The sequence below is a fragment of the Colias croceus genome, chromosome Z, assembly GCF_905220415.1.
Source record: "Colias croceus chromosome Z, ilColCroc2.1".
Taxonomy (NCBI): Eukaryota; Metazoa; Arthropoda; class Insecta; order Lepidoptera; family Pieridae; genus Colias; species Colias croceus.
Window position 1 is genome coordinate 15891340 of NC_059568.1, and position 26884 is coordinate 15918223.

Sequence of the window (26884 nt, forward strand, 5' to 3'; positions counted from 1 at the left end):
TTGAAGCTGTTATTTGAGCTGGATAAAGTATGATAGGAATCACTGCAATCTGTATCATTTAATAGAGCAATATTTGTAAATTATATTTAAGTAAGTATAATAAATAAATATATGTATAATATACAGAAAGGGAAAAATATAAAAGTAAATTTGAATAAAGAGAAAATAAAATATAAATATGAAATTTTCCTATACCCGCCAGCAGCATTTGAAAGTAATACATACTTAAATCACATAAAACATATTAATGGAACGTTAAAAAAAATAAAAAATAATAATAATTCACAAATGGCAACAATAATTGAGTTGACAACTACTAACATCTAGTCTATATCTGACAGGTGACAGCTGACAATCACAACAATGAAATGACAATTGACATATTTTGACAAGTTAGTTTGAAATATGAGAGATATACAAAAGTAAACATGAAAGTAATTACATAATAAGTAAAGAGGGTAAAAAGCTAAGAGGTAAAATACCACAGATAAAATAATTATGAAGTGAACGAAATAAACAGATCATGAACAAAAGAAGCAAGAGTGAAATTAAAAAGAAATATAATAAGGGGCCATCCATAAAGTACGTCACACAAATTTCATGAGTTTTTGAGCACCCCCCCGTCCTTGTCACAGGTGGTCACATTTCTAAGACCCCCCCCCTCCCTAGTGTGACGTCACAATATGTTTTGCAATTTAACATCGAAAAATTATTAAATTAAAACAGCAGTTTCAAAATAGTTTTATTTCCATTTAAATTAAGTACTTTTTTATGAAATCAACATAATATCAAATATTTGAAACAATAACAAAAAAATAAACTAATGAATAAATATAAATTGTCAACAAAACAATTTAAACCGTATTGCCCTAAAGATAGAGTTGGACATATTTTTTAGTTTAATTTATATTTGAAATTACGCGATTAGTACCTCTAGAGTCTAGATTTTGAAATGTGATGTCACGAAACTTAGGACCTCTCCCACCCCTTGTCACACCATGCCACACTTTGTCGACCCCCTCCCCCCCTCTTAACGTGTGACGTACTTTATGGATGGCCCCTAAGTACCTAATGGGTGGTATAACCTCATAGATTTGAAATTTACTTTTACTTTTTAGGACGCCTCGTTCGAGAGCCGGTTGTCCCCTTGGTATCTTTAGTGTTGTTGGATGTAGCAGCAGATAGCTCAGTGCTATCACAAGCGATAAGATCAAGGTCCTCGGATGAAACAACTCTGTGGCGAACTCCATCAGAGGTCCGGATGATAATACTCCCCTCAAGCGTCCAACACCTTGGAATACCAAACTTCTTGCGTGCAGCCATAAAAGTGTCATGCCTGGCTTTTGTGAGATACTCAGAGATGGTAATACCCGTGTTCTTGAAGCAAGTTTTAGAGAACCAAACATGATCCCTCATTGGCAGACTTTTAAATTTGACTACAATAGGCCGGGGCTTATCGGTATTGCCACGACCCAAACGATGACAGCGACTAAAGCTTTCGGGTACAACATCAGGTTTTTGAAGCCGGTCAGCGAGCACTTTAGCGACCAGTGCAGCGGTATCTTCTTTTCTCTCCTCAGTAACTCCATGCACAAGTAGCATTTTGCGGCGAGATCGAGTTTCCTGCTGGTCGGATATTTTAAAAAGTAACTTAGTACTAGTACTTCTTCGTCGTTGGCTTATGCGTCTATTACAGACGGTTTATGGTGCCATGCCTGAGCAATGTTTTTGGTGTCCAAACAATCCAATGCAGGATCGACATACATATATACCTACATATTTAATGGTAGTAGTGAAATAGTGGCAATGTAATATAAATATATACTTAAACAAACGTTTATGGAGATAGGAATCTAATAAAGTTTCGGGAAAGCCCCAAGCTTGCGACAGTTTGTGTTGCAAATGTTTGTGCCGGAACGCCGAGTTGCCTTGACATAGTGTACGGTTTATTTATTACAATATATCCATATTGTTTAATAGTAAAAGTAGTTCTTATAATAATTTTTAAAGAATAGAAAAATATTACAAGGCCGGATTCGAACCCTATCTATAATTCTTCTCTTTTTTCTATATTTCTATTTATAAAGCATTTGAATGGTATAAAACCAAAATAAAAAATTTAGTAAAAGTAGATTTTATATTTACATAAGTCATTTCAATTGTTTTATAGCAGATTTACTATATAAGGTACACGTTCCAATAAATCGTAGAAGACTAGACCGGGATTCACCTAAAAATTGGTGAACGATTTTTTTTTTCAATTTTGTACAGTTCAGTCTGGAGATGTAAGGCAAAATTCTCTTTGTACCTATAAGGGAATTATAGGGTCAACGTTATTGTCTGCAAAATGTCATGTCAAAGCCAATTGTATGAGTATGAGCTATTTCTAGCTATTTCTATTGTAATGAATAAAAATATTAAAATCTATTCGAAGCATGTTATGGTAGCGTACGGCAGTATCTTATAATTAATTAAACGAAACTTAAGTAGGTATTATATTTTTATTTATACTAATAAAGATGTTCCTTAAATCGGCTCTCCACTTGGAGCTATTTCGTTGCACGAGTCGAAAAATAATATCTTATTTATCTTGCTTCTTTGAGGAACATGATTGAAACAATCTGTTCCCACTACTTAATACATTTATTCATATAATCAATAACAAAGGCTTATTATTTCTTGGTAATAATAATTAAAACATTCGATTTCTTCTGATTATGATTCGACTTTTTAGTTGTGACTATGCTGCAAAGGGCCTTGAAAGCCCATTACTTAACAGAAATCCCCATATAATATACCATCTCAGCGTTGCGATAACTTTGCGTAGGATCACACTTTCACTTTTGACTCTATCCCGCGTTTTGGTGATACAGTGCTTCTTGGACTACCAGACCTACCACCGAACACAATGGTAAGTTCTCTTTACCTTTAATATATTTCTTTTATTATTATAAGTGCGATCTTCTGCTACTTGCCTTAGCAATAATACAACTGTTAATAAATATTTGGATTTTGGAAGTCATATTACGAGCCATAAGTAGTTAATATGGAATTATAATTTAAGGTGATTTCTGAGAACCGTCGATGTGATAATTAAACATGCTAATAGTTACATTTAAACAAAGTTGTTTTCAGTGTCACTCGTTTAGTATTTGCTTGCCATTGCGAGATGTTTTTTTTTAATGTACGTGTAACTGCGTGTTATTGTGATACCTATGTGCTATGAAAGAATTTATTAACACTTTTGACTAGAAGACGTTATGTACGATGGAAATAATAAAGGTTAATTGTAGTATCTATGTTTTCAGAAAACTACAATAATTCTACTGCTCCTGCAATGCACCATAACAATCGTGCTTTCTCAAGACGGACCGGCATCTAAAGATCTGGAAATAGATGACTATGAGGACCTGGGAAGAAAGCACAGAAAGAGGAAGAAGCATCAAAACAACCCTTGCTCCGGGAGATCATTTGGGGGCGATTACACGAGCACGTATATATCTGCTCCAGTTACTAATTACTTCTTTGGATGTGGCGGATTTCCAGCGCCGGTCGCACCGTATCCTGCTGATTATGGCAACGGTGGACACGGCCATGGTGGTCATGGCCATGGTGGACACGGCGGTCACGGTCACGGTCACGGTGGTCACGGCTATGGTGGACATGGCGGCCATGGTGGTCACGGTGGTCATGGGCACGGTGGACACGGCCAAGGTGGACAAGGTGGTTTCGGACAAGGGGGTTTCGGGGGCTACGGGCCCTCGAATAACGGCTACAATGGGTTCCAGCAATTCAATCCCGGTTATCAAGGATTCAACAGTCCTCTGCAAAACATTGTTTCTTCAGCCGCGTCTGGTTTGGGCAACGCAGTCGCCGGTTACTTCAACAGACCCAGAAAAACGTATAGACAGATAAACAAATTGATAAATAACATCTTTTGAATTTGAGTGAAGTGATCCCGTTATTTATTGAGTGATAGTTGTGAAATTTGAGTGATGGTATTTTGCTGATACTGTATTTTTGTTATTCTTATTACTTGATGTAGTAATATGATCAGTTTATTATTCTCCGTTTAAATATCTTTGTTGTTAATTTTTAACTATAACTACATATTACCACAGTTTCTATGTGATTTTAAATTGAGGACTGGGTAAAAAAACTCAGCTAGATTGTTATTTTAATTATTAAATTTTAACATTGTAAATAGGTACCCTATGTAGGTATGTCGTAAATAATATCTAGGAATAATTACTAATTATCATAATTTATTTTTATTATCGAAACAAATCTAAAGTATTAAAGTAGGTTATTCTAATTTAAAGTTCTAAAATAATTAACATTCCTTATAATTGCTTAACTACCTATTTCAATACATTTAATTAAATGAATATAACCATAATAATTATTTTACTAAGGAATTTATCATTACGAGTCAATGTCATGCAGTAAATGAATATTTTATTTCCTTGTAAATGTTTCTTTAGTTATAATAGGTAATCATGATAACTTAGATCTTATAAGATAAGAAGATTTGCATAAGAATCAAGTTAGTACCTATTAACTAAAATATTAATATAAAAGATCGGATGTTTTTATATGAAATTTGATGAATTGATGGCATCATGAACATAAAACAAATTTTTTTTGTGAAGATATTGTAGGTATATTCTGTGCCTCCAGTGAATAAGGGAGTAAGACGAGTTATTCCCTTTGGTTTTTATTGCACCATTGGATTCAGCTCGTCAAAATACACAACATATCAAAAGGTCATATCTCTAGCTGCATCCTAACCCAGTTTTTCGAATGACCCAAAGGGTATAAGTAGGGTGTGATTAACGGTATAAGTTACCTTATCCATCATTTTAGGCAATCGCAAAGGAACTATTCGTCTCGAGTCAAAATAACCCACGAACACAAAGACATATGTGTAGTTCTATTTTTTGAATAAAGACTTAATTCATTTTGTTCCATCCGTGCTAACACTATTTTAGTATATAAACGTAGTTGTGTCATTTTTCTAACATGAGCATAAAGGAACAACTCTTAGTGTCATTGGTTCAATTGCGGACATGAGACGGTTTCGCATTAATGCCGTGTTGCTATTGGTCTATTTGAATACTGCACGGATACAACGGACACCAACCTTTTTGCTTAATAATATTTTTCAATCGTTTTTTATTTATCAGTTAACTTGGGATACTAATAATATTTCTATGGAAATTAACTATTTTTTGCAATAGATATTAAAAATACAGTTTTAATGAAAACATTAAGTGCATGATATTATACTCTTTGTTTATATCAAAAATAAATACAGAACGATAATTGAATCATCTAAAAAAAGCCAACAAAAATATTAAACTTATATTTTCTTCTCATATTTGGGTAAGTTTTATAAAAAATAACTAGTTTTTAATCTTTTTTTTAAATTTAATCTAACTACAACAATACTATAAATTATAGTCGTAGGTATAGAAAATTTTTTTATAACCAGTCTTGACAATTATTATGAATATTAAGTACTCTCATAAAGCGTATTAGCCACTGTAGATTTGCCTTTTTTATAGGAAAAAAAAATCCGCAATATCGATACTTTTTTGGCCCTGCATTATCGTTAACATATTATGGATACTCTGGTACCACATATTTTGAAAAAATTGGGATATTGTCAAAATTCTAGTCTTGTATTTGTCAAGATACTTCAAAGTGCGTGCCACTAGTCGTATTTGCATCCAAGGCACCTTCAAATCTGTGCTTAATTTTTTCATAAAATCTTTGCGGCTCATTGTATTTTCTTTATTTATCTATATTATTTTGATATCATATGATATAGAAATTGTTGAAATTCCATATCATGCCGTAAAATATCGCCACTGACCACCTATAACTTTCCCTGTAAGGTAACTGAACATACCGGAATATGTTTTTCGAGCTTCTCTCTTATCTCTTTATAGTGCTTACGTATCCTCATTGTATAACCACCATGACATACATATTCGGTTTTTCTCCGGACAACATCTTCAGCCACCCAATCCTCTTCCTTGGAGTCCAAATCCAGCGGAGGACAATAATTGTCATTTACTAAAATTGAAGGTTTTTCGTCCTAGTATTAAAGTTTTCTGGATGCTATTTTATACTCAATATATAGTATATACCTAATACTATATCATGTAAAACGTGACTTGGAAAAAAAATATTCATATAATCATCTTCATCACAAAATAAAAAATTTGAAACAATCGTAAAAAATACGAAAAGCCCAATTTTACGTCAAAATGACGTACAACATCCTCTTTACTACAAAATGGCGGAATTTACCGGGATGAGCCAACTATGTACTGCTAGGTCTCGACGGCTAATGAGTTGGTTCTGGATTTCGAAGCGATTCGATGGTAAATATAGAAAAGACAAAGATATTTCGCTGCAGTGTACGTCAAATTTACGTAGATTGGACTTCTAGGGTTAAATGCATATGAACGTTTTGTTTTTATTATATCTAATAACGATAAAAATCCGTTGATTTTATTCGTTTTTCAAGCTACGTGCATGGTTGTTCCACTAAAAGGCCTCAATTGAGTCATAAAGTACACAAATTTCAAGCATAATAAGTCGCATCATTTCTATAAAACCAAAGCTGGCAATAATATAAGTCGTGTTATGTGATTATGAACATAGTGCATTAGGGCATAAGTCGTTATATTGCAAAGAGCAAAAAAAAATTATGTGAATACATTGAGTTATTCCATGAAGTACTCGTTCATAAGGCCACAACTACAAAAAAACACGAAAAAAGTATATTTATTGGGTTGTTACAATATGTGTTCATATGTAAAACTAAAGTCTAACATCATATCTTACCCATACAAGCTTAAAAATTTGAAGTTATAAAGATTTAGTATTGATATATAGTTTTTTGTCTCTCCTGAAAAGTGCTGTTTTTGAGTTATTCCCTTATTCACTGGAGGCACAGTATTACTATAAGGTGCTGGTTAGTAGGTCAGATTACTCCATAGATAAAGTACTTAGGCAATAATATATATTTTTAACTAGCTGTAAAACCACACAACAGTATTCTATATTTGGTTGACGATTAATGAAATTTGTTTACATAAATATATTTTTACAGATAAATATTACCCAAGTAGAGTAACACGTGTTAAAGATGTTACTCCTTTTGTATTTTTAGCATTAGGTACAATGGTATCTACAAATTGCATGACTGTAAAATATTATAATAGTTTCTAAGTTATAGATTAAAATAAATACATTTAAAATGATTTTTTTTCTAGTTAAAGTAAACCCGTCCGTTTATAATATTTTTGCTGTCAAAAAAGTTTACTCAATCTTACAGTATAAATTCAGTGGAAGATTTATTTCCAATTGCTTTCTTTTTGTATTATGTTTTTACAAATCTATTATCATCACTTATCATATTATAACGTCTCATTAAATGACACTAGAAATAAAAATAAAATGATATCTTCAAATCTTCAAATATAAGAATGAATCCCTATTTCCCGAGTCAAGACAGGGCGCAACGCCTGCGGCTCAGCTATTTAGCAGATAACTTATAAAATATAAATCTTTTATTGGTTCTTGCCGAAATTCTTTACAATCTGATATAATTCTATCAAATGTAGGTATTATATAAGCATTCTGCAATTCGATTGACCTTAATGATTAGCGAGTCAGTGACCGTATTTCTTGGGTTAGGTTGCGCTTACATTTAAACACAGCATTACGAAAATAACAATGTTATTTTTACTCATTTTGTCATTAAAAATGGCATAGAAAAGTGTAATAATACCTTCGATAATAGTTCTTTATTAAAAGTTATAGTATGAAGTAAGTTTCAACGGTCACTTATTATCATACGAATTATCTTATAATTATTGTGCTTATAATTATTTAATATTTTATAATTTTGGACAATAAACCGTACAAATAATACAAGTTTATTTTATTTCTCCAAGTTACAGTCTTCTTTTTACAATCGTAAAGCGCATGGTCGTTATATATCCAAACAAAGGACACTAAATTAAGACTTGTTTATCTGTTATCAAATAAAAAATTGAGTCACATAAGTACCTACTTGATCGAAAAACGAGCTCCCTCATCTCTATTTCACATAAAATATATCACCTATTTTCCCTTATTCAAACATTTCAATGTCTCAACAAATCACTATAAAATGTCATTGTAGAACAAGCGTGCATACCTATAACGAATTTTGTGCGCTTATACCTACTTTATACCTACTTTATAATCATTTTTCCATATGAATACTATTCTACAAATACAAATCTACTCAGGCTATTTTATTATTGAAATTGATAAAAATTCTTCCAGTAATCTATCAGAGGGATACGGCGCCTACCAGTCGCGGGAGCAAATAATTCTGAAGAACAAAGGACAGCGCGACTTCGAGAATGGGAAAGAGGCGGAAGCGGACGACGGTCACCACCAGGTGTCACATCCCACATCGTGAGTATGGTCACAGATTAGATACTAGTGGTCGCAGTTCAACGCTGTTAAATTTTACAATCCTTGGCACTTGACTCTGGATAAATACACAGTTGTACGGTACAGCTGTACGGTACCTACAGCTCCTGAATAGTATAGCTTTCTGTTAGTAAAATAATTTTAATATTCGGGTAAATACTTCCAAATATAATGCCTATAAAATATATAGGTACATAGTTAGAAAATGTTATATGGATAATGATAATACGTAATTAGCCGTTGCCCGCAGGCTGCAGCATGTTGTATTGGAAACGTGATAGGCTGATTACATTACTTTGAGCTTTTTTTGTAGGTACCTGGATACAATGTTACATCTCTTCCGAGGTAACATCGGCACAGGACTGCTGGCTATGGGAGACGCGTTCAAGAACGGCGGCATCGTATTTTCGCCCATTATGACCGCCGTGCTCGGAATCATATGCGTGCATGCGCAGCATTTACTTGTGAGTTTTGTGATTTATATGTCGTGGTCATATCGTAGATTTGATCATTTCATGATATGAGTGGCCATTTCACGAAATGGTCGCATATCGTGAAATGGCCAATTTAGTTTGGCCACATCATGATGTGGTTTGGGCAGATCAATGATAAGAAATCGTTTCACGATATGGCCAATTAACGCACGGTTTTTTCATGAAATGATCAAAATTATTTGATCATATCGTAAAATAGTTACATTAATCGTTGGTAGAGGCGCTGCAAGCTCTGTGTTTATGTGATAAGATGGCGGCCGCTGGCGAAAATTAAATTATTCGCAGTTAAAAACTTCATAATTCGTTTAATAACAATATTATGAAGAAAGTCATAGCAAAGAATTTACGACGAAGAGGTACGAGTACTATGGAAAATGTGGATATCTTATGTGTATTTAAGAAAAAATGCGACTTAAATAAAATAATTTAAGAAACTACTACTATATTATTATAATTGTTTGTTTTTTAAAAAGCGATCCGCTTCTGGCACTCGCCGGCCGCTGCCGCGGCACGCTCGCTTTGCTCGCTCGGCTCGTGCGTTGTTTATCAAAATCTAACCTAACCTAACTGTTTTCTATTGCAAAAACGATTCGCTTCTGGCATTCGCCGGCCGCTGCCGCGGCACGAACTTAAATGACATTGAACAAGTTTTTAGAATATAGTTATTATGAAATTTTTTAATATTTTATGGACTCTTTATATTTTATACGATCTGGCCAAATGTGGATGACCAAATCGTGAAACGTTGACGATTTAACGATCTGATCAAACTATGTTGGCCATTTCACGATATGCGACCATTTCGTGAAATGACCACTCATATCATGAAATGATCAAATCTACGATATGACCACGACATATATATGTAGAAAAGGAAATAATTCATCAAAGATAAACCTTTGAAGATACATCACACAGGGTACCTATTCTAGTACCTACGAAAATATATTTAGTTAGGTAATAGCGCTTTATTATATAAAAATGTATTTGTAACCTTTCCCAGTTAAACTGTTCCGAGGCGATGTATCGTGAAACTAAAAGGGACAGACCACCAGGCTTCGCGGATACCGTGGCGCTGGTATTCGAATATGGTCCCGTGCGGTTGAGAAAAATGGCTTCCACCATGCGGATTATGGTCAATACATTCCTGTGTATCACACAATTGGGATTCTGCTGCGTTTACATTGTCTTCATCGCGAATAATGTTAAACAGGTATGCGGACTCAAAACTAACATAATGACATATAGAAGACCAATTACATAAATGATATTTTGTGCTAATTGCTATCATTTCTTCAATATTAGAAAATCATTAGCAATTATTGTCAAATTATTGCTCAGCATAACATCTTTATAGCACAGTTCCTAAAAATCAGCATGAACAAAACTTAAGGTTTATGGTCATAAATTTTCAGATCAAACAGACGAGCGGTTCTTATCGTTTGATTCGTAGCGTGTTTTTTTCAGATTTGCGATCAATACGGTGTTACCATAGACCTATCAGTGCACATGATAATAGTGGTCATTCCTGTCCTCCTATCGTGTATGGTGCGCAACCTCAAGTACCTGACACCATTCTCTACATTCGCCAACGTGTTGATGGCCGTGGGAGTGGGTGTGGTGATGTATGAAGCTGCCCAGGACCTGCCTCCAGTTCAGGACAGGGTGTACTTGGCCAGTTGGCAACAACTGCCACTGTATTTTGGCACTGCTGTGTACGCTTTTGAAGGGATCGGACTGGTAAGTTAAATTCTGTTAAAAATATTGGTACCTACTTAACAAGAGTTAGTTGAAAGTGTTTTTTTAAGCTTAAGATAGATATTAATATTAAAAGTTTTCCACGTTTTAGAGTTCGACACGATTACCTTTTTCCAAAATTTCTGTATAGATACGTATACAATATAGGTACTCAGGTGAGAAATTGAGGATTCTTTAGGTGAAAATTAACAATTTATAATATTATTACTTACAGGTTTTACCTTTAAAGAATGAGATGAGACAACCCGACCAATTTCAAAAGCCACTTGGAGTGTTGAATGTTGGTATGGTGGTGGTGGGCGCCATCTTTATTTCCATGGGTTTCCTTGGATACCTGAAATGGGGAGAAGATGTCGCAGGGAGCTTGAGTCTTAACTTACCACCTGGACAAGTGTAAGTAGTATTTAAGTATTGTTTAATGACACATTTTTCCAACGTATATAGATAGACATTAGACATAATTATATTGGAGCGGTCTACTAAATTGGTGGTTGGCTCTGCAAATACGCTGCTTATAAGAAGGATTGGACTAGGAAGGATGGGAAAAAGTAACGGGCATCCGGGCTATTCCACTCATTGCACGAGACATTACTATGTTTTCATATACTACTTCTTGAGGCCAATCTTCTGTGGAGTTGTGACACCTTCCTCGTCTCACATTAAGCTTAAAGCCCAAGATACAAGTTTTTTTTCAGAATAAGTAATTAATTTATATTCCTCTTCAATAATCAATTTTATTCTCCAGGTTAAGCACAGTAGTCCAGGGTCTGATAGCCCTCGCCATGATGTTCACATACCCGCTGCAGTTCTACGTGCCGATCGCGATCACGTGGCCTGCGCTGCGCAAGCGCTTCGGGAAAAGCTCGCCCGTCGCTAAGGAGCTGGGCTATAGGGCATTCATAGTTATGATTACTTGTGAGTTTGATTTTTATATAGTTTTTGGTGTTTTAGATAATACTACTTATTTCATACTTTTGTGTAAGTAATAAGTTAATTTATCAAACAGATACTTGCATAAAGATTTTCACTTTAGTTTATTGCGCCATAGCTGAGGAGTATCTTTTATCCAATTGTATGCCTACAAATCTCAATTTCTTATTTTGTTTTATAAATAAGTCGCTTCCTAGTTACCAAAGGATGTAACAAAAATTTAATCTGTTTATCAATTTCAACAATTTTTATTTTTATATTCATTCCATTGCATCCTCACAACCACCGACTTCATAAAATGTGTAATATTATAATATTTTAGTTATATAAAAATTCATTGTTACAGTTATCCTCGCTGAATCGATACCAGAGCTGGGTTTGTTCATATCCCTAGTCGGAGCCATCAGCAGCACCACGCTAGCTCTAATGTTCCCGCCTCTCATACAAATAGTGTACGATGCACATAGAAATCAACTCACTCTATTCGTTTTACTCAAGAATTCTCTAATCATCCTCATTGGACTATTTATTTTCATCACCGGCACTTACGAGAGTTTAGCACAAATAATAAAATTCTTCCGTGGATGATTTTATATGTAATCTTTAAATAAGGAAAGGTCAAACAGCCCAGAAGGGGGGGGGGGGGGTTGAGAAACTTTTTGTTTGTGAAATTTCCTTTTTAACCCTTCATTAAAATGACGCGTGTATTTGTCACGTGTACTCTTTCAAACAAATTGACTCATATTGTGACTTTAAGTATTTCCTATTGTGCAATGGAAAATTATTTCGTGAAATAGGCAGTCGTTTCGCAGATATTCGGGGGTTACGACGATGTCTTGAGTGTTGTTTGATGTTATTCCCATGTGGGAAAGTGATGGCGCTAGTCAACATAATATTTAGTGTAGTCATTTTTCCACGGTGGCAATAATATTGATTTATGACATCATTGTACGGGGGCATCTCTCATTAAAACCAGTGCCAGTATCTGACACTATTGTCCTGAGGATTCCTAATGTTGGTTAAGTTTATGTTAAGTTTCATAGCTTTTCAATAATGTAGACTTGTATTCGTGTACGTCATGTTATAAGTTATGTATTATAAGATTTTACATTTAATGGGAACTGTTGAGTAAATTGAGGTCGTGAATGCAAAAATGCGTAATGTGTTGATAAGAAATTTACAATTCTCTTAGCGAATTTTATCAATATCGTATAGGAGGTAGCAACGTTGACAAGTGAGCATTTTAGTATAGTTGGTTCTTTGATATGCTGTTCCTCTTGCTATTTCGGTTACAGTCCGGGCTGTCTGGCTGGTCGCAGTGGTTGCGTTTATTAGTGCGCATCTTATCTGCACAGGAAAATATCCTTAATTTAAAGTCATTTTTTAACGCGTAATTTTTAATCTTTTGCCTTTAGATAGATCCAACAGACATACATTTTTTATTGCAAGACGTTTTATTCGTTGTTAAATAGGTGCCAGACGCGATTTTTTATTAAAAATAATTAAAATGTCATCGAAATAAGTGAAATTCTACAAAGATGAGTCCCCGTGAAGGATAAGTAATCACTGTGTTACTTATACTATATATAATATTCATTTTACTATTTACAATTTTTTTGCAACAATCTACCATGTTGCGTTCTTTTCCCAACGAACCACAAATAGGACATTAATGTAAACTTGATAAAAACCAAATATCATCAAGAAATTAAAGACTTTTTAACGGATTTTAAATGCGATTTATTCATTGTATTATTTTCCCGAGTCTTTAATTTCAAAATGTATAATACTCGCGTAAAATCAAACACTAGAAAATACAAATATCATCAAATTCATATTTATACCCAAAAGTGTAATAAATATGAAACCATCTATTAAAAATATTAGTTTAATAATTATTCAATATAAGTATTAAAAAAGGATAATATAATATAAATAATAAAGTTATTACTTACCTTATAAGCGGACTCATGTTGATGTATTTCACTTATTTCGATGACATTTTAGTTATTTTGAAATAAAAATTGCGTATGGCACCTATTTTACAACGAAAAAAACGTCTTGCAATAAAAAATTTATGTCTGATGGATCTATCTAAAGGCAAAAGATTAAAAATTACGCATTAAAAAATGACTTTAAATTAAGGATATTTTCCTGTGCAGATAAGATGCGCACTAATAAACGCAACCACTGCGGCCAGCCAGACAGCCCGGACTCTAACCGAAATAGCAAGAGAAACAGTATATCAAAAACCCAACTATACTAAAATGACTTTTTTTAAAACGTTGCTAGCTCCCGTACCAATACGTTGTTATGATAGTACCTTCTAGTAATAATTATTATAGGAACATTTAAGAGTGACCTGTTTTTCTTTTAGTATTACCACAAATGTGAATTAAACGTAGCTATTACGATTAAGTATAAATTAACTTTACCTATATGTTAAATAGCGGTGCTACTGTGATTGTTATTAATTATTTATTCCATCTCATGTAAAAATAGAAAAAAATCTTCCATAGCTCAATAAATTTAATTTATTCACTCATTCGATTTGCATATATTTATTTCTATATAATTTAACGAATTTGTGATATTCATAATTAATAAGATATTCTAGATTATTACTTATATGAAGGACCATAACAATATGTTATTATTATGATACCTGTGATGTTATTGTGTATTCGAATAAATGATTATATATATTATAGAAATTGTTTTAATATTGACATTTCCAATTTCCCCTTCAAATAACAAAGAGAGATCTTTTAATAATAATTATAATTTAACCAATTTTATCACTTTATATAAAACAAGCTGCGCCCTGCGTTTTTCCCGCCTAAGGCCTATAGGCGATAAAATGGCCTATCGAACACCGAAAGAATTTTTCAAATCGGACCAGTAGTTCCTAAGATTAGCGCGTTCAAACAAACAAACAAACTGTTCAGCTTTATAATATTAAATTAGTATATATATATATTTACGATTACAAAGAAAACCGTTGTGCTGTTAAGTTAGTGTAACGTAAAATTTGTGTTGTAAGCTTGTTGTAATGGATTAAAAAGTTTCTTAAGTGGTAGTTAATTGCATTTTAAATTCCAATATTATATAATATTAGATAAACGAGTAACAAGTAGTTATTATTGAACATTTGATAAAGACCACTAGGATTAAACACAACAGATTTTATTACTACTTAAGAATAAGGGCATCAAATAATAAAAAAAAAAAAAACGAATGATTCACTAAATATTTATTATAAATTGCTTCTAACAGACAGTGATGTGAAGTTAAAAATTCATAAATAATTCGGCATTTGCACAAACGTTGATACGTTACTTTAAAACCATTAATTAAATTATTTTTTCACCATAAACAAAAAATAAACCAATTATAATTAACCCTCTAAATCGAATACATATAGAATGAGAAGAAATAGGTATCAATTTCGAGACAAAAAATAAATAAATTAGAAAATGATATGTATCTAAATTTATAACAAAAAACTAGTCTCACATTAATTCACATTTACATATCAAATAAAGTAACACAAACCAATTAGGTATGTCTAAAAATAATTTTAATAATAAATCGATGAAAAATTCATTACGCATAAAAATACGGGCGGAATATTATTATTATTTTGTATCCGAACTATGTTAACTGCATAAATTACTTTATTGTAGTTTGTGACTTTAACTTATTTACAATTTTATAACGAAATGAGAATATAACACAAGTTAAATTTTATAAATGCTGAAGACATGACAATAAATGTTGCATGATATAAAAATAAAGAATTTTATCAATTCTGCAAAATTTTATCTCAAATACCTTTGTTAGGAAATGCCATTACAATGATTATAATTACACAATAAACTTGTGTTTACACTGGAAATATTATATTATATAATCAAAATATTCTCTTTAGTACAGACTTTTATAGACAAAAAAATATTATATTCACTGGTTCATGTAATCAACATTTGCGCAAACACACAACGCTAGTAGGACATCGCATTACGCTAATACACCAAAGAGCTACAACTAACTACTTTGTACTACAAATAAATACTTAGAAAATAAATAAGTACCCACCAATCGCAGTCCATCCGTTTCCATAAGCAAATGGCTATACCCATACCTGCTTCACCTCATATCATTATGCGTCGAATAATTCAACTTTGTCACAATTATTATAAAATATTCGCATCGATATGAATTGTCAAATATTTCCTCGACAAAAAAACTTGCCATTTTTTTGCCGCATCCGTAAACCAATGTATAATACAACAAATATTGAAAATGGGATCACAATTTCAATATAAATTTAGCTAATTACAAGTTAAAACCCACGTCCGTACCTATGGGCAGCCATTTCCTAAACCTTACCCATTAACCTCCTAATAAGACACTGTTCAAAAAAATTCAAAATTATAGCTTACAAAATAATACTGTCCAATACGAACGCTAAACCGTTCATTCACACTTTATTCGATTTAAACGAGAGGGGAATATACTTTAAATATTATAAATATTCTAATATGTATTCTGTATTCAAGCAAACATATCAAAAATACAATTATGTAATAGATATTATTATCATCTTTCTATTAACATTAAATTAAAAAATAACAATAACAGAACATAGGTTTACAAATCGTTCCAATAAATAATGAATTTCAAAAGGGCGTGCATATTTTTTTTTAAATTCACATTTGTATTGAGCCTACACTAGCATTTCTCTAATATTACATTATTTATTGGCACGGTTTATACCATACATACTTGCACTTATGAAATTTGTACATTTAAAAAAGCACGTGGTATTAAACTGGTTGATTTCCAGAGTCCAGTTTCACAGCTTTCTGATAAGTTCTGACTATCTCATCTATCGGTTAAACCAACAAATAACGTATAAAAATGCCATAATGCGTCAAATAGGCTATAAGGCTACATTATCAACAAGCGGAGAAACTGGTCCTGTATCTTTTTCATTTATTTATTAAATGACAAGTTATATTATCAGTCGCATACTATTTTAAGGTACACATTATATCCCAAAATTTAGTGTAATATATATAAATAAAATTTTGATGTACATCCCCTCGTTCTAATACACTCACAGCTCACGTTAAAGCGTATTTTTTATTGACGCTCGACTCCACAGAGCGATATCCACACTTATTTACTAATTTTGTGAAACATTTATAAAAGCACAAGCAGTGAAATATAATTAATAACGTTTTATGACTAATCAAATAAATGTATTGAATATGTTGTGAATAATCAATTAGGAACAAGAAGGAATATATTCTACGTAATTTAGATTTTATCAAATAGTTTTCTTTAGAATAAAGATATTGCTTACGTTGATATTATTATAGATCACCAATTAAAAACACTATAAAGGCCTTTCATAATATACAATATCAGTCGGATATCTTTCAATTTAAGTACACTTCATATCAGTTTTTAAATTCATTACAGCCTATTCATGTAGGAAAAATCCAATAACATTATTGTTCACACTGTCTTGTCCCTAATTCAGTTAAACCCAGTAGTTGGATTATTTATAAAAAAGTTTTTAAATAAAATTACGGTGTAATAAACGGAAAGCTTTTTTAATACTGTTACCGAGTTTTTCATTGAAACATTAATTATATAGTATCTTAATATTCTCCTGAAAACTCTTAATCACATTATGCAGTTTGGGTTTTATTATACATATCTATTTAAATGTTGGCCTTACAAAACTTCACCTTTTCAATAAACAAATATTGTATAATTATTATTTAAATTTGCAATAAATATTATCATTATTATATTGATAGCAAAAAGACCTCACAAATAAACAACACTTTCAAACCCAAATTTTGATCAACGTAGGAAATTATAAGAGTAAATTTTAAGAAATTTTAATTGATAAAAACTGATGAGAAATCGAATCTATCATTTTTGACAAAATTTGAAATAAAAAATAAATTAAAGGTAATTTTGCTGTATACATCTATTCGGAATAGCTTAAAATAAATTCACTCAATTAATACTCATTCGTCATTATATAAAGTCTTAAACAAAATATTATATATGTTTGTTCAGATAACAATTGCCCCGAAAGACGTAGTATAAAGAGACAAGTAGGCCGTCTTCCTGCGTTTAGGAGCGCACGGTACCTAAACTCACGAAACGCAGGGTTGTCACTTGTCACGTTAATATTTAAAATAATTGTATAAACAAACACCGACCGCTCGAAGCAATGCCACGGCCCTCACGAGAACGGTCCATGAGAAGGAACCGAGCGGCGTTGTGTGCGTCAGGTTTGCGTACGTATGAACGCGGGGCGTGGCCAAACGATCCGCGTACATACAAACGGCGCGATGTAGCTTTGTTAGAAGATAACTTACTTGTTCTCTTTATACTATGGCACAGCTCAACATGCATTAAACTAGAAAGAAAATAAATATTCACTATCTCTATATTGCAAGTGACCCAACGTGGTCAAATATTCGATAGTTTCCAATCTAAATGCTACGTCGGCAGTACGATACTGTTATTCGTCTAAAGGCGGCTAAATAAAATAAATTAAAGGACAAATCCGCAACCTAAAAAGCATACAAACTTATATCTAGTGATATTAATTATTATTAGTGCCAACTGGACAAATTAGTGGAATCACGAAAATTAAATCATTCATTTTTTGTCCCTTTTTTACGCTCACAAGCGTTCATAAAATGGAAAAAGATAGACTTAGCCGTTGCGGTAATTGAGAAAATACACTTACATCTTTCTTTCTCCCTCACATGAATGATATTTCTTTAAATTAGGAAGAAAGTGATACAAGCCAATGCGACGAACATTTGCGGGCGAAAGCATTGAGCTATTATTTTTACGTATAGAGAAGAAATCACATACAAAATCTGTGCGACAAGCGGCGCGGGCGCAGTGTGCCTACTGTCTTGTGAGTCATAGATTAAGCGATGTCTTCGACTCACCGTTAACGGCGACACTTTATAAACATTATGTCTATTAATTATCAATTAAGAACAATCAATGTAACAAACAATTGATACGAAGGTAATTGATTTTCATCTTTCATAATTTAAACTTTTTTCAAGTAATGTCCCCAGTACAATCTTTTCTAAATGTGTAAAATTATTATTTTCCACTATAAAAATTTACGTCATCCAATATATCTATCTTAACATCTTTCATGCGCAATGCCATTTCTTAAATTTTTAGTCTATGACAATTAATGACGCAAAATGGCGCCCGCCATAAATTTTACTCGAACCAAGTTTTAAAAATTGTTATCTACATAAATTACCGACGAAAAGTTATTCCTCTGCACTTTGCCGAATTACTTGAATTATTAGTGCAATATTGTAACACACTCGAGTGCATATTTGATGAGTTTCATGTTTTTTGGACGTGACAACGTCTTATAATTCGATAGAGCCGGCTGCAGGCACGGAAAAACATGACTCATGCGGCAGTACCTCGCTCTGGCGTTCCATGTAATGCTTGAAGTGCAAGCAAGAGCGCGGAACGAGCGACAAAGAAGCACAATCGGCCTTAAGACGTTCACGTTCAACTATCGTCAGTAAACCGACTTCACAAACAACTAATTTTTTTGCTTTAAAACAAACAAGACGTGAACGTGATCATCGCGCTAAAGCGACTGAGTGCAGTGTGGCCGGTTGACCTGTGTTGAGCGGAACATAAGTGATGTTGGCGGTGTCTCCTCTATACGTAGTAATAGTATCTCAATGGGCGTACGCGAAAAATTCAGTTATAAAGTGGAATATTGAAAAAATCACAATATGAATTAATAAATAAAAAATGTAAGTATGTATTTAAGTCTTCTGTAACCAAAAGAGATAATCGCATTAAAATGTTTGCAAAACTACTTCTTTACACATTGTTTGAAAATTTTGCTAATACTGCTTATTGTTATGAGAAATAAATTCAATTAAATAGTAAATTATACATTAAATTTTGTTCCATGAGTTGGAAAGTCAAAAAATTATTATTTAACAGTATAAAAAAAATAATAATTTACAATGATATTATCCAATAGAAAATATAGATATCATACAATGAAAAAAAAAACTCAAGTCCAGACATCATGTCTACATGTCAAGTCAAAGGAGTTATATAAAAATTGAAGCATCTATAAAATACAGAAATTTGTTCACAGTATAGGTGCGAGATGATAGAAAAAAAATATACCGGTCAAATTAAGAACCTCCTCCTTTTTTTGAAGTCGGTTAAAAATCGTAAATTTTTCTTTTTTAATTCGCATTCATTTCATTCAATAAATAAAAAATCGAATTTTTATGGAAATTGACTAAACATTTTCACTACTTGTGTCGTAAGATTGCGATGACAGCCGCATCTTGAGCTACATACAAAATACTAATATAAGCTACAATCCGCAAATAAGAAAATAAATTAAATATCACCGTAAACATTCACTAAAACATAAAGTATACAAAAATAAATTAATTACGTAAAAAAAAAAAAAGTAAAAAAAGACCATACTAAATTATCAATTATTCATTATTTTTCTATACTTTACCATATTCTATACCAGAGTGCTTGCGTCAAATTCTTAGTCACGTTTTTGAGGGGGGTTGAAAATTAATGTCAAATCTGCAAGGTCACCATTGAGGAGGGGCTTGTCATCACTATTGTTAAATATAGCTTCAAAATGTCAAGATTATAAGATTTTTATGGTCATAATATTTTAAGGGGGGTTATTACCATCTATGTCATTGAGAATAGTCAAAATGACAAGATTAGATTAGATACTTTTGCATGCTCATTCTGTGATGCTCATAATATTTAAAGAGGGTGCTTTACTATCTATGTCATAAAAATAGTTGTAATGTCAAAATTAAGTTTCGAACTGTCAAATTTTTCGTGGTCAGAATATTTTAAGAAGGTTTTACTATCTATCAAGTAGTCAAAAAAAGCGTCAAATTTTTAAGAATATCTATCTCCAAATAACCGCAACATTGGGGTCGTCATCTATAATCTGGTCGAGGGTAGGCAGGTCGATTCTCGCGATACAACAGATCTCATCAGCGCAGTGCTTGCCCGTGAACAGTCGCCTGATACCAACTGCTGCGTCGACGCGTGTGTTGAAGCCGTTCGGCCGACTCGTGCTGCGGATGTATACTGGGTATCTGGAATTAATAAAATCATGTTTCTAATTCTGATATTGATATCGCAATGTTTTATTTTTATTTTTGAAAAGTACTAATTGTTATTTTCTTTTTTTCTTTCTTCTTTCTAATTACTTGCTCTAACCCAGCTAGAATTATACGCGTACTTAGGTAAAGTCATATTATGAGTTATTTTAATAAAACATTGTATCATTCAGTACTAAACAAATTGGGGCGCGTCTTAAGTTAGTCGAGCTGTAGTCAGTCGACGTGACTACACAGTGCAGCAGTGGGGCGTGTCTAAAGTTAGTCGAGTTGTAGTCAGTCGACGTGATTACACAGTGCAGTAGTGGGGCGCGTCTAAAGTTAGTCGAGTTGTAGTCAGTCGACGTGAGTACACAGTGCAGTAGTGGGGCGCGTCTAAAGTTAGTCGAGTTGTAGTCAGTCGACGTGATTACACAGTGCAGTAGTGGGGCGCGTCTAAAGTTAGTCGAGTTGTAGTCAGTCGACGTGAGTACACAGAGCAGTAGTGGGGCGCGTCTAAAGTTAGTCGAGTTGTAGTCAGTCGACGTGAGTACACAGTGCAGTAGTGGGGCGCGTCTAAAGTTACTCGAGTTGTAGTCAGTCGACGTGACTACACAGTGCATTAGTGGGGCGCTTCTTAAGTTATTCGAGCTGTAGTCAGTCGACGTGACTACACAGTGCATTAGTGGAGCGCTTCTTAAGTTATTCGAGCTGTAGTCAGTCGACGTGACTACACAGTGCATTAGTGGGGCGCTTCTTAAGTTATTCGTCAACGTGACTAAGCCGGGTAGTAGTGAAGCACGTGTTAGTTAGTTTACGTATATTCCTTTTATGTTTAGTGTTTTTTTATTTTTTGTAGTATGTTTCTTTTTTCTAAATTAGTCCACCTCTGAAGTCACGTGATAAATAATTGCCATCAGATTCTGGTTTACCTATAACATAGTTTTTTAAGGTAACAAGATACTAACAATTATATGGATATTGCAATTATCTGAAATAAATCAAATAAATAAATAAATAAAAATAAATCAGGCCAGCTCCAAATTTTCAGCTGACTACGCGTTACGTACCGCTTGAGGCAGCGCACGAGCCCGTGCAGCTGCGCGAACACGATGAGGCGGCGCACGTCGAGCGCGGGCCCGAGCGCGGCCGCGTGCCGCTCGCACACTGCACGCAGAGTCGTGCCCTGCTGCAGCGCGCACAACACTGTTACCACGTCCGCTAGTGATGGCTGCAAATATCCATACTTAATATTATAAATGCGAAAGTAACTCTGTCTGTCTGTTACTCAATCACGCCTAAACTACTGAACCAATTTTCATGAAATTTGGTGTGAAGATATTTTGATACCCGAGAGAGGACATAGGCTACTTTTTATCCCGAGAAAATAACGCAATCCCGGAAATCCCACGGGAACGGGAACTATGCGGGTTTTTCTTTGACTGCGCGGGCGAAGCCGCGGGCGGTAACCTAGTAATAATATATATTTTCAGTTTTTAATTAATGTTGGTGGATTTAACCTCAAAATGTTGGATAATGTTAAAAGCCTTAAATCCGAGCCTTCCAAATACATTTTTCTAATATGTCGACACAAGTTGAAAAGATACGATGTCAAAAATGGATATTTTAATAGTAAATAGTGCCCCAAAATTTATAAATTCACATTTTTATAAAGGTTCCGTACCAAAAAGGTAAGTAAAACTTGGCCCTCTTTGTTTTTCCGTTCGTCTTTCACTACCGACCAGTCTGTATCTCATGAAAAGTGATATTTGGATTTTTAAACTTTCCAGGGGTTATGTATTTCTGTTGCCGCTGAATATTTATTTTACAGGTTAGCACAGATTTTTGGCACGTGCTCTTACACTAATTTGATCCTACTAGCACTTCAACGAGTTTTTCTAAGTACAAAAAAACAATTTATTTGTACCAGTCTGGCGCATCAACAAGGCAATAACAAAATAAAGATCGAAGTCGAAAGTGTTGGAATTTAACGAAAATTTGTGTCACAAAAATTCCTGGAGTCAATGGGGAAAGAGAGGGTTGCTCTCATTTTTTCTCGAATATTACCCTAGTAATAAACGCGACAATAGACTACTTATCTGCACTTGAAAGACATGTATAACCTTAAGTATAAACTTAAAAACATACCTTTTCTTTTAGATCTCCTTTGTTGATAAAAGTGAGACAAGACTTCTGCATCTCCTGGTCACTGAACAGTCGGCTGAGATTCGGGGTCGCTCGGTACATGTTACTGAATTTCAGCACTGGGATTAGTGTTACCTAAAAGTGTAAAAAAATCGATTATTGTTTCTAGTGAAAATACAAAAGAAAACTACTCCCGCTACTTTTTTTAAGCACAAATATGTAATTGAATTAAAATTTATATTTATGATGCGATTTTGCAACAATAAAAAATAATAAATACTTACAACGCCATAATAAACTAAGTTCTGTATACAGGATTTGACTAGCGTCTTTTCAACATTAGTGTCAGAGGCTATTTTTGAAACATGGTTGTATCCATTTACGAAAGGCAATAGCTAAAAGAAAAAAAAACTTTAATAATAATAAATTTCTTAAGTAGAGTACATTTGTATGGACGTTTGGATGTTTGTTGTCCTACAAGGAATATAGGTCAGAATAACACATAAGCTATAGAAACACTACATTTTGCATGTGGGTTCGTCCGCGGGTGAAATCGCACAGCTAGGGAGCACATTTAAGAAAAATTTACTGATTTGGTACCAGATAATTGAATCATTTAGTTTTGAACTAGTTTCTTAATAACTCAGCCCCCGGAATCACAGACACAATAGAAAATCTATTGTGTCGTGGACCGATTGGGCCGCTTGGGGCTCAATAGGTTAAATATCGCATATTTATTTCGCTTCTCGTTAAATTAGGGCCTATAATCAGCACTAATTGTTTGCAATATAAACATAAAATATTTTGCAAAGTGCAGACCATTTTTCACAGTCTTATTATATTTGCTAGATAATCAAATTAACTTCGCAATATTGTTAAATATGTAGTAGTAGCAATTAAAGTGTTAAAAACCAAATTGCAGGCAATCTCATTTCTTCAAATTTCGAAAGGCTATAACAATTATTATAAATAAATAAAATATTATAATAAAATTTTATTAGTCTATCGTATTAATTTTATTAGTAATATCAATAAATAAATAAAAAAAAAATATAAATATCTTTTTCAGGATGCAAAGATCTCTGTAGCAAATTTTATTTATATTGGTTCAGTGGTTGTGTCGTTAAGAAGAAACAGACAGACAGATAGAGTAACTTTCACATTTATAACATTAGTTTGGATTACTTTTAACAAAAATAGTAACAAAAATAGTAATACATCCTTCTCTATGCTTTCTGTTCTACATCATCGTCATTGAAAATCACACTCGCAAAGTATCTATGATCCATTCATAAGACCAAGTTATAACAATTTTTTTACTATAGCCACATTCGCAGATTTACACAAAACAAATTGTATTGCATTTGCAAAGCTTTATACAGCCACATTTTAATATTTAAACAAACACATAAGTGCCACAAAATGTACAACAAAGTACAATCAAAAACATTCTAGAAACAATCATACCTGTCGTGTAGTCAAGTCCCAGTCAGCATCCATGTCAATCTCAAATGGTTCATCGTCCTCCACATCTAGATGTTCCTGACTCTGTCGTTCAGACCCTTCAGGTGGTCTGGTCCGCGGCGGTCTCCCTGGTCTGGGCAGACCCACGGACGAGACCAGAACGGGCACATCAAAATCGTGCACTGCTGGGGGATCCTTACGAACTTCGAGCACTTTTAAATGCATTACTGTGTCGCCTTCTGGTACAAATTATTAATAAAAACAAAAGTATGCTGGTAATTGGAATTCACAGATGGCTTTGAATCATTTGTACATTTTGCATGATTTTATTTTATTAGACTGTGTACAATAAAAAGTAAATAAATAAATAAAAAAGGTTTCTTTTGTGTTTAAAATTTTGACCTGAATACATGCACCTTCTATTATGTTTTATTAAAATGAACACTAATAAATTAACCACTTACCGACTAAAGTCGCTCTCCTGTAGGTGTTCAAGTCATGTAATAAATGAGCTAATAGTGTTGGAAGCTTGGATGAACCACTTGAGACAAATCGTGTTTCTTCCTCCATGATTGTCTACAAAAATATAAAAAAAAGGTATTTATTACATCAGTACTAATTTTGTAGTGTAATATTATTTTCATTTCATTTTCAAATTAAATTTATTAAATAACTAGTTAATCCATAAGTATAAATTTAACTTGTACTTGAATTAAAAGAACAAGGGTAAAGGTCGCGTCAAGTAAAAAGAACGCTGACGGTTAAGCTGCGCATTGGCAATTTATTGGTCTATTTGGTGTTATGAGGTGGTATAAGAATAACAAATAGGTAGTTGCAAAGCCACGATTCGCGAGCCTAGTTCAAAAATAAAACAATCGGCACATAGCTTATGTGCAAAACTCGATCCATGCGCAAATACACCCCATTACTTTCATCCAGCGTTCTTTTTATGTGACGCATACTGTAGAATTATTATGAAAACAGCTGTTGTATCGGAAACTAAATTATTGTAAATTACTAAGGATTTATCAATAGATTAGCTAATTTTCATACAATATTTATTTACCAAATGTTCACCGAGCTTTTTAACAACAGGTTCATACTGCACAGTTTTGGACCAGCTGTCGCAGACAAAACACAAGTTGAAGACATACATGTTGCGTTCATATCTTGGATTCTCTATTCGTATCGGATAGCCTACTATTTTGTGTCCTAAAGCATTGCTGTAAAGAAAATTTAAATAAAATAAAATTCATCACTCAATCACTTTTCACTATAATACAATTTAATGAACGTGGATGACACAAATCCTTCAATGTTACAACTAACAATAGTTGTACATTATAATGTGAAATAATTAATGTATTTTCGTAATTTTTATGAAAATACATTAGTCTGACATATATAATATGTAACATTTTTTATTTATCATATTGATTAATACTGTATTTCTTTTTGTAAATCTAACAAATCAATGAAAAAAATGCAGTAATTTGTTATGAAAACAAACTCATAATAATATGTATTATTGTACAATACTTACACAGTCATTGTGCATTTCTGGATTTGAGGTTTTGGAATGATGTAAGCACTGATAGAATCAAACAGTTCCTTTGAAATGTAGTCTTCTGGGAACTAAAATGTATATAGTAATGTTAAATATTAAAATAAAGAGTTCTCATTAACAGTAATAATTGCAAAATTTACACATGTGGGCGTCAAAGCATGTACTATATACAGGCTTAGGAGGATAGTAAAAAAACTTACCTGACATCCTATTTTGGGGCCAGCAACAGGGTGAAATTCACCCAAAAATATACACCGTATAGGCCCCTCACGTCCACATCCCTCATAATAACGCGTTTCCATAACTTTGGAGGACATTTATGATGTTTTTTTATTTACACGATTAACATACTCGCTGCGCCGAGAACAAAATATATAAACTTAATATTTCTTCATTGGTGCATTTATGCTATTTTAAATGGAACTTCGAGACCGCCATTAGACCTATGGATTTAGAACAATAAAAGAAAACTCGTTCGTACCTACATAACACAAAGGAATGTACATTTCCTTAAGAATTTCCAAGAATTTAAAAAAAATCTAATAAATCAGGACAGTTTCGGTGTTGATGAGGACGTCCCACAGACCATGCAAAACTTGGCAGACATTGACAGTTGACATTAAACTGTCAAAATTTGCCATAAAATTTCATAAATCTAATCTTATCTGTGCAAATACTATATATTTTTAACTAATTTTTTTTAAAATGACCCAAGAATGACCTACTAACATCATAATATTATAATAATTAAAGTTAAATTAAAAAAATATAATTAAAAAGACAAAAATTGATGAGTTAAAAAGGTAAATGTTTTCCTATCGTACCAAATT

General features: G+C 33.1%; 2 protein-coding genes across 4 annotated transcripts in view; one reads left to right on the top strand and one right to left on the bottom strand.

Annotated features, from left to right (window-relative positions):
* The window catches only part of LOC123705195 (proton-coupled amino acid transporter-like protein CG1139), a 35279-nt gene extending 22394 nt beyond the window's left edge, over positions 1 to 12885 (top strand). For both annotated transcript variants that reach the window (XM_045653878.1, XM_045653879.1), the window contains exons 3-9: positions 8350 to 8484; positions 8816 to 8966; positions 10000 to 10209; positions 10464 to 10736; positions 10969 to 11147; positions 11500 to 11669; positions 12031 to 12885. In XM_045653878.1, coding sequence (XP_045509834.1) covers positions 8350 to 8484; positions 8816 to 8966; positions 10000 to 10209; positions 10464 to 10736; positions 10969 to 11147; positions 11500 to 11669; positions 12031 to 12272 — 1360 coding nt within the window. In that variant the 3' untranslated portion in view covers positions 12273 to 12885. The remainder of the gene's footprint in view (positions 1 to 8349; positions 8485 to 8815; positions 8967 to 9999; positions 10210 to 10463; positions 10737 to 10968; positions 11148 to 11499; positions 11670 to 12030) is intronic.
* Positions 12886 to 14920: 2035 nt separating this feature from the next.
* On the bottom strand, positions 14921 to 26620 carry LOC123705253 (GATOR complex protein NPRL2-like). 2 transcript variants are annotated; one of them, XM_045653959.1, is made up of 9 exons: positions 26255 to 26620; positions 26031 to 26122; positions 25554 to 25710; positions 24952 to 25063; positions 24491 to 24723; positions 23308 to 23418; positions 23027 to 23158; positions 21949 to 22109; positions 14921 to 20875 (listed from the first exon to the last, which is right to left on the bottom strand). In XM_045653959.1, the coding sequence occupies exons 1-9, from the start codon at positions 26369 to 26371 to the stop codon at positions 20683 to 20685; spliced, it is 1308 nt and encodes a 435-aa protein (XP_045509915.1). In that variant the 5' UTR covers positions 26372 to 26620; the 3' UTR covers positions 14921 to 20682. The 2 variants fall into 2 exon arrangements, with proteins under 2 accessions (XP_045509915.1, XP_045509914.1); XM_045653958.1 differs by having other exon boundaries at positions 24491 to 24726.
* Between the last annotated feature and the right edge of the window lie 264 nt (positions 26621 to 26884).